Source organism: Hemiscyllium ocellatum, chromosome 10, assembly GCF_020745735.1.
Source record: "Hemiscyllium ocellatum isolate sHemOce1 chromosome 10, sHemOce1.pat.X.cur, whole genome shotgun sequence".
NCBI classification, from domain to species: domain Eukaryota; kingdom Metazoa; phylum Chordata; class Chondrichthyes; order Orectolobiformes; family Hemiscylliidae; genus Hemiscyllium; species Hemiscyllium ocellatum.
Window position 1 is genome coordinate 74,386,128 of NC_083410.1, and position 14,445 is coordinate 74,400,572.

The window sequence follows — 14,445 nt, forward strand, 5'->3', positions numbered from 1 at the left end:
TAGAGACATACGGCTGGCAATACACCCTCCGGACCAACTTGTCCATGCCGACCAGATATTCCAACCCAATTTAGTCCCACCTGTCAGCACCCAGCCTATATCCCTCCAAATCCTTCCTATTTATACCCATCCAGATGCCTTATAAATGTCGAAATTGTACTGGCCTCCACCTCTTCCTCTGGCAGCTAATTCCATACACATACCACCCTCTGCACGAAAACGTTGCCCCTCAATTCTCTTTTATATCTTTCCCCTCTCACCCTAAATCTATGGTCTCTAGTTCTGGTCTCTGCCACTCAAGGGAAAAGACTTTGTTTATTTATCCTATTCATGCCCCTCATGATTTTATAAACCTCCATAAGGACACCCCTCAGCCTCTGACGCTCCAGGGAAAACAGCCTGAGCCTAGTCAACCTCTCCCTATAGCTCAAATCCTCCAACCTTGGCAACATCCTTGTAAATCTTTTCTGAACCCTTTCAAGTTTCACAACGTATTTCCGATAAGAAGGAGACCAGAATTGCACACAATATTCCAACAGTGGCCTAACCAATGTCCTGTACAATCGCAACATGACCTCCCAACTCCTGAATTCAATACTCTGACCAATAAAGGAAAACATTCCAAACACCTTCTTCACTATCCTATCTACTTGCGATTCCACCTTCAAGGAACTATGAACCTGCACTCCAAGGTCCCTTTGTTCAGCAACACTCCCTAGGACCTTACCATTAAGTGTATAAGTCCTGCTAAGATTTGCTTTCCCAAAATGCATCACCTCACATTTATCTAAATTAAACTCTAACTGCCACTTCTCAGTTCACTGGTCTATCTGATCAAGATCCCGTTATAATCTGAGGTAACCTTCCTCGCTCTCCACTGCACCTCCAATTTTGGTGTCATCTGCAAACTTACTAACTATATGTTCATATCCAAATCATTTATATAAATGATGAAAAGTAGTGGACCCAGCACCGATCCTTGTGGCATTCCACTGGTCACAGGCCTCCAGTCTCCAGAAAAACAACCCTCCACCACCACCCTCTGTCTTCTACCTTTTATCCAAATGGCTAGTTCTCCCTGTATTCCACGAGTTCTAACCTTGCTAACCAACCTCCCATGGCGAAACTTGCCGAATGCCTTACTTAAGTCCATATAAAGTTAAAAATCACACAACACCAGGTTATAGGCCAACACGTTTACTTGGAAGCACAGTAGCTTTCGGAGCATTGCTCCTTCATCAGGTGATCCGATGAAGAAACTATCACCTGATGAAGGTGCGACGTTCCGAAAGCTAGTGTGCTTCCAAGTAAACCTGTTGGACTATAACCTGGTGTTGTGTGCTTTTAACTTTGTACACCCCAGTCCAACACTGATATCTCTGAATCTTAAGTCCATATAGATCACATCTACCGCTCTGCCCTCATCAATCCTCTTTGTTACTTCCTCAAAAAACTCAGTCAAATTTGGGAGACACAATGTCAACGTATAAAGCCATGTTGACTATCCCTAATCAATCCTTGCCTTTCCAAATACATAGGAGAAAGTGAGGACTGCAGATGCTGGAGATCAGAGCTTAAAAATGTGTTGCTGGAAAAGCGCAGCAGGTCAGGCAGCATCACAGGAGCAGGAGAATCGACGTTTCGGCCACAAGCCCTTCTTCAGGAATTTACATGTACATGTACATCTTGTCTCTCACGATTCTCTAATACCTTGCCCACCACTGACGTCAGGCTCACTGGTCTATAGTTCTCTGGCTTGTTCTCTTACCACTTTTCTTAAACAGTAGCATCATGTTAGTCAACCTCCATTCTTCTGGCACTTCACCTGTGACTAGCGTTGCTACAATATCTCAGCAAGAGCCAAAATTCACGTCCCTAGCTTCCCACAGAGTTCTAGGGTACACCTGATCAGGTCCTGGGGATTTATCTACTTTTATACATTTCAAGACATCGCACTTCCTCTTCTGTAATATGGACATTTTTCAAGATGTTACCATCTATTTCCCTCCATTCTATATCTTCTGTGTCCTTTTCCACAATAAACATTGGTGCAAAATACTTGTTTAGTATCTCTCCCATCTCCTGCGGCTCCACGCAAAGGCCCTCTTGCTGATCTTTGAGAGGCCCTAATCTCACCCTAGTTACTCTTTTGTCCTTAATGTATTTGTAAAAACCCTTTGGATTCTCCTTAACTGTATCTGTCAAAGCTATCTCATGTCCCCTTTTTGCCCTCCTGATTTCCCTCTTAAGTATACTCCTACTCCCTTTATATTCTTCTAAGGATTCACTCAATCTGTCCTGTCTGTACCAGACATATGCTTCCTTCTTTTTCTTAACCAAACCCTCAATTTCGCTCATCGTTCAGCATTCCCTACATCTACCAGCCTTTCCTTTCACCCTAACAGGAATATACTTTCTCTGGACTCTCGTCATCTCATTTCTGAATGCTTCCCATTTTCCAGTCATACTTTACCTGTTAACCTCTGCCCCCAAACAGCTTTTGAAAGTTCTTGCCTAATAGCGTCAAAATCGAACTTTCTCCAATTTAGAACTTCAACTTTTACCATGCTGACCATGATGCCAAATGAAATTAGTCCCACCTGCCTCTGCCTGAACCATATCCCTGCAAACACTTCTTATTCACATATTTATCTAAAGGTCTTTTGAACGCTGAGACACATTTACCACTTCCTCTGGAAGTTCATTCCACACAAAGTTGTCCCTCATGATTTTTAAAAAAATCTTTCTCCTCTCACCCTAGTCTTGAAATACTCCGCTCTAGGGAAAAGATACTTGCCATTCATTTTATCTATACTCCTTGTGAGCAATGAATGCAAGTAGGCTAAACGCATTCTTATCCACTCTATCTATCTGTGACAGAAACTTCAAAGAATTGTGTACCTGAACCCCTAGGTCTCTCTGTTCTACAACATTACAATAAGGCCTTACTTTTAATTGTATAAGTCCTGCTTTATTAATTTTACCAAAAAAAAATTGGAAAAACAAAGCTCAGTTTACCAATTATCAGCACTGTTTCATGAAGGGCAAGTCATACTTGACAAACTTGCTGGACTTCTTTTCGGATGTAACCAGCAATGTGGATAATGGGGACCCAGTAGATGTAGTATATCTAAACTTCCAAAAGGCATTTGACAAGTTGCCACATAAAAGATTGATCCAAAACATTAGACTTGTGTGGATTAAGGGTAACATATTGACTTTGATAGAAGATTGGCTGACTGACAGAAAGCAGAGGGTTGGGATAATTAGGTCCTTTTTTGGATGGCGAACCGTAACTCACAGAATGCCGCAGGGTTCAGTTCTCAGACCTCAACAATTTACAATATATAGAAATGATCTGCAGGCAGGGACAGAATGTAATATAGCAAACTTAGTGGATGACACTAAAATAGATGGGAAAGCAGGCAGAGATGAGAAGAAAAGAATTTAAAGATGGATATTAATAGGCTAGGAGAATGGACCAGAATCTGGCAGATGTAGTTTCATGTGTGACAATATGAGATTATCCATTTTAACCTGAAAAATTAAAGGGCAAATCATTATTTAAGTGGTAAACCAATTCAAAGTGTGTCACATAGGCGTCTTTGTGCATGAATCACAATAAGTGAGTATGCAGGTGCAACATATAATAAGAAAGGACTATGGAAACCTGGCATTTATTGCAAAAGGATTGGATTATAAAAGTAAAGAAGTGGTGTTACAATTATAAAGCATTCATGAGATTACATCTAGAATATTGTGTCCACATTTAGTCTCCGTATTTGAGGAGGGAAGCGGTGCACTGGAAGCATTTCAGAGAAGATTCACCAAGTTGGCTACAGGAATGAAAGGAGCAAGGAGCAGTTGAATATCTTAGGCTTTGTACTCATTGGAGTTCAGATGTATGAGGGTGGATCTGATTGAGGTATATAAAATGCAAAAGGGATTGAGAAGATGGATGTTGAACAGATGTTTCTCCTTGAGGGACAGCTTGAACAAGAGGTCATGGATATACTATATGAGAGAAGATAGGTTCAAAACTGAGATGAGGAGAAACTACTCTCACAAGGTTGAGAATGTGTGGAAATCACTGCCCCAGAATGCAGTGGAGCCAGAATCAATCAACAGGTTCAAGAAAGAAATACATATGTTTCTGATTCAAAAAAAAAGGAGAAATAGATATTGGAGAACAGGCAGAAAGCGAAATTGAGACCAGAATAAAATCAGCCATGATTGTGTTGAACAGCAGAGTGGGCTCAAAGGGCTGAATTGCCTTCTCCTGATCCAAATTCCTGTGATATGGTCAGATTGGCTAAATAGAGGCAAATGGAATTTAATCCAGATAAATGGTGAGGTTATACACTTGGGTAGGACAAACAAGCCAAAGGAATACATGCCGAACATTAGGACCCGGGGAAGCACCAAGGATCAGAGATACTTAGGTGTGCATGGTCCCTTAAGGTAGATAGGTGGATAAATTAATTAAGACGACATATGGTATACTTGCCTTTATTTGTTGTCGAGCCAGAGCTTAGCTTAACAGCAAGTAGATTGTACTGTTCGGATTTAAAATGTTGGTTAGACCATAGCTTCAGTACTAAGTACAAGTCTGGAATCCAAAATTAGGAAAAATGTTATCACAATGCAGAGGGTGCAGAGAAGATTTATCTGGATGTTGCCTAAGCTGAAGAGTTTTAATTATGAAGAGATATTGGATAGACTGCAGCTGTTTTCCTTAAAGCAGAGGAGACTGAGAGGGGTTTCACTAAAGATGTGAAAATGTATGAGGGGCATAGATAGCATAGACAGGAAAAAAACTTTTCATCTTGATGCAGGGATTAATGACCAGGGGACATAGATTTAAGCTATAATTTAGCTTAAATCACAAGATTTAGAAAAGATATGAAGAAAAGTTGTTTTCACTCAGAGGGTGGTAGGAATCTGCAACTCTGCCTGAAAGAGGCAGAAATCCAATAAGCTTTAAGAAGTATTAAAAGGAGGTGATGGTCGAGTGGCATTAACACCAGACTACTAATCCAGATACCCTTGTAATGTTCTGGGGAGCAGAATTTGAATCCTGCCATGCTAGATGGTAAAATTTGAATTCAAAGACATCTGTAATTAAGAGTTTAATGGTGACTGTGTAACTATTGCTGATCATTGGAAAAATCCAACTGTGGTCCTTACATGGTCTGGCCTACAAGTGATTCCAGACCACTGCAATATGATTGACACCTAGATTACTTACAGTGTGGAAACAGGTCCTTTGGCCCAACAAGTCCACACTGACTCGCTGAAGCGCAACCCAATTCAAACCCATTCCCCTACATTTACCCCTTCACTTAACACTATGGGCAATCTAGCAAAGTCAACTCACCTAACCTGCACATTTTTTGACTATGGGAGGAAACCGGAGCACCTGGAGGAAACCCACGCAGACACGGGGAGAACGTGCAAACTCCACACAGTCAGTCGCCTGAGGCGTGAATTCAACCTGGGTCTCTGACGCTGCGAGGCAGCAGTGCTAACCACTGTGCCACCGTGCTGCCCAAAAGACATCTGTAATTAAGGGTCTAATGGTGAACTGTGTAACCATTGTTGATCATTGGAAAAATCCATCTGGTTCACTAATGTCCTTCATGGAACTGCCCTCTGGATAATTAGGGCTCAGTAATAAATGCTGCTCTGGCCAATAATGCCCACATCCTGTGAATAGAAAAAAGATGTGCAATGCCAAGGTTAAGAACCTAGTTCTAGAAAATAGTATTAGAATAGATTGGTGAGTTTTTTTTTTGACCAGCGTGGATGCAAATGGTTTAAGGACCATTTTCTGTCCGAGAGATCTCTGATTCTATGAACCTCCAACCACCTAGAAAGAATTTTTTGCATATACTGCCCATGCCAATGCCTTCTGTAGCTTACAGTTCAGCTGATTTGCCAGTATACTGTGTAACATTTCAAGAAATATTGCATGGTTTCTTTCACACAAGCCATTGCTTAATGGACTCTCTTAATCGTTTTTCACATATATTCTGAAAAATGAGATTTTATATTAAGAATTTTGTTGCTGACTCAATGCCTGCACTGACTCAGCTTTCTATGACTTTGTCCACTATGCTACATCCGATATTTTAATCTTTGTGAAGATATTAAACCAGGCCACCATACCTACAAAATTCTGATCATAATCTCATATTTTCCGATCCACGACTGTTATGTCATTAAATTCTCAGGTTAAAGAAACACTTACAACTGGGCTTGGTATGTTACAACATGCAGTGCATGTATTTATTGTGATGTGATCTGTTGTTCTACCAGGGATTCATATCATTTATCACCAACTCCAATTGCTTTTTAGTAGTATCTTTCATTTGTGAGGAGGATGAGTAAATCATTTATGTGATTTCCATTTGGTAATCTTATCAGCTAGACTCATGCCTGCAGACGCCAGTAACACTTCCTGGGCTAATGACAGGAAACTCCATATTTCTTCAAGACAATAATGTCCAGATCCCAAAAATTGCAAGCTTAGCACTTTACCAAACATAAATGCCTACCATTCTTTGATTCCAAGAGCGTTTTCGCTTTTTCCATTATAGGCTTATTCAGTATAATGCTGGTTAAAGCACAGCAGATCAGGCAGCATCCAAGGAACAGGAAATTCGACGTTTCGGGCCAGGGCCCTTCATCAGGCTCTGGCCCGAAACGTCGAATTTCCTGTTTCTTGGATGCTGCCTGACCTGCTGTGCTTTAACCAGCAACACATTTTCAGTTCTGATCTCCAGCATCTGCAGACCTCACTTTTTATTCAGTATAATGGTATGTCAATATGGATGACATCAGTTCTTGCAAAATAAGACTGTACTGCAATTTCAAAGGGGAAAATTTTTTTGCTTTAAGGATGGCAACAAATTACCATGCCCAAATCGAGAACAATTTACATATTTTCAGACCCTGTTTTTGTTTGCTTTGCCCAGGGGATCCAAATAAAGTTTACCCAATTGATGTCACACTGAGTTGAGGTACAACCATCACTTAGTACATCAACTGATGATGTAAAAGCTAATATATTTAGTGACTGACTTAAGTCTTTGGCCACAAACACAACATCAAAACTATCTGTTTCACGAGTTACTCAAAGTACTTAACTTTATTCTTGGACATTTCCTAATAGTATTAGAGTCATCCTGGAAATCTTGTGGATTTCTGGGATTCATTTGTTGTCAGATATCATACCAATTTCCCTTGATTCGAAATCTATTAAAGTCCTTCAGCAATACCGTTGATACACAGGTGTTTGCAACCAGGGCCATTTGATTTTGAAATCTCTGAAACACATAGTTGGAAATGATTTTCTCCCTACAAACCTTAATCTTTTGTGTAGCAGCCATTTGTTCTAAAAGATGGTCATTACAGTGAAATTGAACAGCTGTCAAAACCAAAGATCTGTGTTGAATTGTTCATGAACAAGCTAATGGCATTAACTCCAGCACAGACTCCGGAATTTCTAGACTTTCTAGCCTTTAGCCTTTTATATAACCATGATATTTTCTTCCATGGACTAATTGTCCATCTTATTAACTTTATGTAAGATTGACCCATCAAGTCATCCTTTTTATAAACTCTCTACATAAATTCTAATAGAATCTCCAAAGCCGTTTTAATATCTAGTTCTGTTTCATCCAATTTCAAAAATACTTTATTTCTATTTTGCTCCGTCCTGTTAAGGATAAAGTCAAGCCCATGCTTTGTTTCATTTTAGCTAGGGAAGTGACCACATCTCCACCTCATTCTTCCACAATGTCCACAATTATGAAAACACTGTTCGATAATCTTAATTTGTGATCATGCAATGTGAGTTAGTCATTTCACTCTAGAAAAAAATACACTGGGAGTTTTGCCTCTGCCACAAACAGGAAATACCTACTGCTTTCTCTAACTTCCCACCTGAAGAATGGAGGATTAATCCTCTGCTACCATGTTTAACGCATCAATATCCTTAGGTTGAGTGAGACAGTAAGACTCTCAGAGATTTACAAGAGTTTTATTCTCAGTCTATGACTTAGTGGAAACTTTGGTTACCAACTTTCCCTACCCAGAAGTCAATAGCTCACTGGGAAGTACTGAGTTTATTTTTAAATCAACCTGATCAGAGGTGTTAGATGCTCCCAGTATCTGGAGCAAGTAGGATTTGAACCCAAGCCTTCTGCAACAGAAGTAGGCATACACACAAGGGCTCCTGAGAACTAAATTATTTTCAAAATATATTTCCTAATCAACCTGTTCAGAGATGCTATTATACATCTCTGGAGCAGGTGGGACTTAAACTTGAGTCTTTTGGCCCAGGGGTAGGGACAGTAGTGATGCCTCACAAAAACCCTTAAAGAACTGAGGTGTTTAGTTGATCTCCAGAAGTGTTTATACTGAACAAAACTGAATGTTTTTCTTCCCCATCACTAAGTCACTGTATCTACCACCACTAAATCACCTGATCTTTTAATTAGTTAAATTACATGCAGTGCCCACCAAGTCTCTTAAATACAAAGTCCATTGAGCATCACTTGCTTTCAACCAACATTGGTGATGTTCTGTTTGAACCGGAAAGGGACACGTGTTTCAAACTCTGACAGTTTCCCTAGCTACTATTTCCTATTCTGCACATGTCACAGAGCAAGTTGCATTGCAATTATCACCCACACTTGCACCAAAAGTGAAACAGTCACTGGCACTTCAACTCTGTCAGTATGTCTACATGGCATCATTAGAGACAACACTCTGAGAATAACAGTTGCATAGCAACTAGGTCTAACATATTATATTTTAAGATATGTAATATCTTATTCATACCATTAATTGTGTTAATTCTACAGGGCCATTCACCAAACCTGCTACTAAGCAGCATAATAATTTTTGAATTCCTACCTGCACCCAGATTACTTGGTAGAAATGAAGCCAGTCCCACAATCTTGAACTTTGTCCCCCAGATGTTGGATGTGACTTGAGCAAGATAGTTGTGCTGAAACAACAGGTATATTTTCTCTCAAAATACAATGTTATACTGTTATTAAATTTAATGCTTAACTGTAGAAAATTTAAACTCAATGTTAGGGTATACTTTTGACCAAAGTCAGGCTGACAATTGATCTTTAAGTGATTAACATTCATACTGGATTTAAAGAGATTAATGTTCACTCTCTAACAAGATCCAAAATTCAAGACTAGACAGTTCTCCAATGTGCAGCTAACATTTGCAGTATGCATTTTTTTAAAGACCTTTCTTTTTTTGTGTTCTTTTGCACGATATATGTATTTACTAAAAGTAAATTTTGAAAGTCAATTTGAACTTAATATATAGCTTTAACAAATTAAGAATAACTCCAGTAAAGAATCAAACAAAGCCACCCAGCTTCATACCTGAGTGACATCTTCTAAAGGAAATTCCTTCCGAGTTAAGCTTGGGGATCCAATGGAAGGTTTCCTAATTGGTAATCGTGGAGACTTTGATATCTCCTGACTAGCTCGAGAAAGTTTGGGCGATTTTCTAGCATCGAGATTAATTCTGGTGAAAAATGTAAATGAATTAGCATTTCATTTGTACATACATGACAGTTATAAAGTTATTATAATCCTCATCTGCTATGGCTTGCTGAAATGAAATTTAGAATCACATGGGGGCATAGCCAAATATTGAGAACAACAATGGCTTTTCAAGTTATCAGGAGGTGTATGAAATGTTTCAAAAATGTTACATGCAGTTTCTCGTCATTCCTTGTACATAATCGATTTACTTAAAATTGGCACGAAATTTCACTACCTACTGTGTTAAAACAATTCATCTAGGTATGCCCAAGGTTATTCTCCCCTAACGATTATTGTTTATGCCACTTGATTTTTCTTCCAACACCCTTGACATCCACTATCACATAAGCAGATGCTTCCTACAGCTAAGCACTTGCAGGATCAAAGCTTTTGATTAGTACTGATATCTATGTTCCTCCAACAGTGAAACAGGAAAATAGATCAGATAAATGCACAACTGGAAAAACGATGCAGGAGGAAGGGACTTAGAATTACTGGTACTTATTTTGGGGCAGATGGAACAAATGTGCTACACCCTAGCAGGCCCAAAAATTCTGCAAGGACACCTGTTAGTATTGTGAGGGAGGGTTAAAACTCGATTTACAGGGAGATGGGAACCTAAGCAGGGAGCCACAACAAAGTGAAACATATTTAGAAATGAAAGAGAAATTGATATTAAATGGAATGCAGGAGGTCAATAGTATAAGTGTAAAATTGTTCAAAAGATGTATCTAACAGGTACATATCTGGAAGCATAGAACATTTGTAATATGATACATAAGTAAACGATATGAATAGTTGCAAGTAAATAGGCTGGGAACTGACTATACAAAGATGGGTAATATTTTGTAAATGCAGTCAAAAAGAAAAGGGAGGTTGGGTAGCTTTGTTGATGAGATCAGAGCAATAGTGAAAAAGGATACTAGTTCCAAAAATCTGAAATTGGTGTAGGCAGAGTTAAAAAATATCAAAGGATGGAAAACACAAACCACGAATTAGTGTTGTTTGTAGACCTCCAAACATGATGGTAAAGTAGGGGTATCATTAAGCAAGAACTGAGATGTAGGCAACAACAATGCTACTCTAATCATAAATGATTTAATTTAGACAATGATTAAGCAGACATGTCTCATGGATTCCTGGAATGTGTATAAGTTCTCTTGAGACTAATATGTTGAGATAGCAACTGTGGAGCAGACTATCCAAGATTTGGTACTGTGCAATGAGAAGGGAGTTAATTAACACAATGTACTTGGTCCTTCTGGGAAGAGTTGTCGTAACACGATAGAATTCTTTGTTGGGATAGAAAGTAAAGTGGTGCAATCTGAAACTAGGGTCTAATAAAAAATAAACTATTCGGATATTAGGCATGATTTGACTGTGATAAAATGGATAACTCATTAAAAGGCATAGCATGTAACTTTTTTCTTTAAGGAGCAAATACTTACATTGCAACAATAAAGCATTTGACAAGGTCCCTCATGATAAGTTTGTCCAGAAAATTAAATCACATGATATTCATGGAAGTTGGCAAGTGGGAGACAAAATTGGCTCGGAAACTGAAGACAAAGGGGTGTTTTATGACTGGAGGTGCTGTTCCACAAAGATCAGTGTTGGGACCTCTGTTGTTTAAATGATTTAGATGAAAATCTAGGTAGTCTGATTAGTCAGTATGCAGATGAAATGCAAATTAGTGGAGTTGTGTATAGTGAGGAAGGTCATCAAAGGATACAGCAGAATCCAGACAAGTGAGAGGTGATGCATTTTAGGAGGTCAAATCCAAGAGGAAACAATTCAGCAAATGGTCAGACCTGTAGCAGCATTGATATTCAAAGGGTCTTGAGATTCAAATCCACAGCACCATGAATGTAGCAATACTAGTGATAAATGGAGTAAAGAAAGTGTTCAACATGATTGCCTTCAGCGATCAATGCACTGAATATAAAAGTTGGTCAGTCGGCTGTAAAATTTTAGTTCAGCCACACTTGGAGTATTGTGTGCATTTCTAGTCACCGCACTACTGGAAGGATGCGGAGGGTTTGGAGAGGGTGCAAAAAAGGTTTACTAGAATGTTGTCTGGATTGGAGTGTATTATCTGTAAGGAGAGGTTGGACAAACTTGTTTTCAGTAGAGTGTCAAGGATAGAGGGGCAACTCGACAAAAGTATAAAATTATACAAGACATAGAACATAGAATGTTACAGCCCTGTGAAATTAATCTGATGTCCATCCACATGTATGTCCAATGCCCATTTAAATGCCCTTAACTTCAGCAAGTCTACTACTGTTGCAGGCGGCTGTTCCACATTCCACATTGGGGCGGCACAGTGGCTCAGTGCAGGGTCCCAGGTTCAATTCCATCCTTGTTTGCACATTCTCCCTGTGCTCATTTCCTCTGGGTGCTCCGGTTTCCTCCCACAGTCCAAACATGTGTAGGTCAGGTGAATTGGCCATGCCAAATTGCCTATAGTGTTAGGTGCATTAGTCAGAGGGAAATTGATTTGGGTAGGTTACTCTTCGGAGGAGTGGACTTATTGGGCCGAAGGACCTGTTTCCACACTGTAGGCAATCTAATCTAATCTAATTCCCACTAATCTGTGAGTAAAGAGACCACCCCGATATCTGTCCTAAATCTATCACCCTGCAATTTAAAGCTACGTTCCCCTTGTGTTAGCTTTCACCATCTAAGGAAAATGTTTCTCACTGTCCACCCTATCTAACCCTCTGATTATCATTTATGTCTTGATTAGGTCATCTCTCAACCTTCTTCCCGCCAACAAAAACAGCCTCAGTTCCCTGAGCCTTTCCTCATAAGATCTTCCTTCCGTATCAGGCAGCTTCCTAGTAAATCTCCTCTGAACTATTTCCAAAGCTTCCACATCCTTCCTATAATGCAGTGATCAAAACTATACACAATACTCAATGTGTAGCCTTACCAGCATGACCTCATGGCTCTGAAACACAATCCGCCTACCAATAAACGCCAACACATCATATGCTTTCTTAACAACCCTATCGAGCTGGGTGGCAACTTTCAGAGATTTATGCTCCTGGACACAAAGCTCCCTCTGTTCATCCACACTGCCAAGAATTTTACATTAGCCCAGTACTCTGCATTCCTGTTACTTTGTCTAAAATGAACTACCTCACACCTTTCTGCATTAAACTCCATTTGCCACTTCTCAGTCCAGCTCTGCATTTTATCAATGTACTTCTGTAACCTTCAACATTATCCACAACTCTGCATGCCTTAGTGTCACCCACAAATGTACTAACCCATCCTTCTACACTCACATCCGGTTCATTTATAAAAATGACAAACAGTAGTGGCCCCAAAACATATCCTTGCAGCACACCACTAGTAACTGAGCTCCAGGATGAACATTTCCCATCAGCCAACACCCTGTCTTCTGTCAGCTAGTCAACTTCTGATCCAAACAACTAAATGACCTTCAATCCAAAAATTCCGAATTTTGTGCAATAGCCTACCGTATTTTGTGCAACAGTGGAACCTTATCAAACACCTTACTGAAGTCCATATACACCACACCAACACAGATCCCTTGGCATCATGGTAGCCCACAAACCCACTAACACACTAAAACAGCAGCTAATGAACTTGAAAGACTGTTTACAGACTACAAGCAAAACAAATGTCATTTACAAAATACCGTGCAAGAGCTGTAACAAATACTACATTAGACAAACAGGCAGAAAACTAGCCACCAGGATACATGAACATCAAATAGCCACAAAACAACATGACCCTCTCTTACTGGTATCCTTACACACAGATAAGAAGAACACCACCTTGACAGGGACAATATCCACCCTAGGACAAGCCAAACAGAGACACGCACGAGAATTCCTGGAAGCATGGCATTCCAACCGGAACTCTATCAACAAACACATTGAATTGGACTCCATTTACCACCCTCTGAGACGAAGAACTGGAAATGACATCATCTACCCAAGGAAACCTAAACATAACACCAAACACCAGCAGTGCTTCATCCGAAAACTCATTGAAGATGTTACCTAGTTATGGTGATGAAACATCTGAAAATGAACCTTCTGGCTCAGCGAGCAAACCTACATCCAGAACCACATCAATCAATTTACCTTCATCCACCTGTTTTGTCACCTTCTCGAAGAACTCAATAAGGTTAATTAGGCACAATCTACTCTTTACAAAACTGTGTTGACTATCCCTAATCAAATTATTGTTTTCCAGATGATTACAAATTCTATCTCTTATAACTTTTCCCAAGACTTTACCTACAATACAATAAGGCTCACTGACCTATAGTTACCAGGGCTGTCCCGACTCACTTTCTTAAACATTTGCTATGATCCAGTCTTCTGGCACTATTCTTGTCAACAATGATGACATAAAGGTTAAAGCCAAAAGATCTACAATCTCGTCCCTGGCTTCCCTGAGAATCCGAGGATAAATCCCATCTGGCCCAGGGGATTGTTTTCAGATTTTCCAAAATTGCTAAAACCTCCTCTTTGTCAACCAAAATCCCATGTAATCTAGTAGCCTGTACTTCCATGTTCTCACTAACATTGCCCTTTTCCAAAGTGTATACTGATGAAAAGTATATATTAAGCACTTCCCCTATGTCCTCAGATTCCACACACAAATTCCCACTACCCGTCTTTGATTGGCCTTAATCTTACACTAGTCATTCTTTTATTCCTGATATACCTATAGAAGGCCTTAGCGCTTTCCTTGATCCTATTCACCAGCAATTTCTCATGTCTCCTCTTGGTGCTTCTTAGCCCTCTCTTTACATCTTTTCTGGCTAACTTTCAAGCCCCCTAACTGAGCCTTCATGCCTCATCCTCACATAAGCCTTCTTCT

General features: G+C 39.7%; 1 protein-coding gene across 2 annotated transcripts in view; it reads right to left on the reverse strand.

Annotated features, from left to right (window-relative positions):
- LOC132819813 (tubby-related protein 4-like) overlaps positions 1-14,445 on the reverse strand; it is a 405,797-nt gene that overhangs the window by 83,361 nt on the left and 307,991 nt on the right. For both annotated transcript variants that reach the window (XM_060831613.1, XM_060831612.1), the window contains exons 10-11: positions 9,415-9,559; positions 8,923-9,016 (exon numbers count right to left, since the gene is read on the reverse strand). In XM_060831613.1, coding sequence (XP_060687596.1) covers positions 8,923-9,016; positions 9,415-9,559 — 239 coding nt within the window. The remainder of the gene's footprint in view (positions 1-8,922; positions 9,017-9,414; positions 9,560-14,445) is intronic.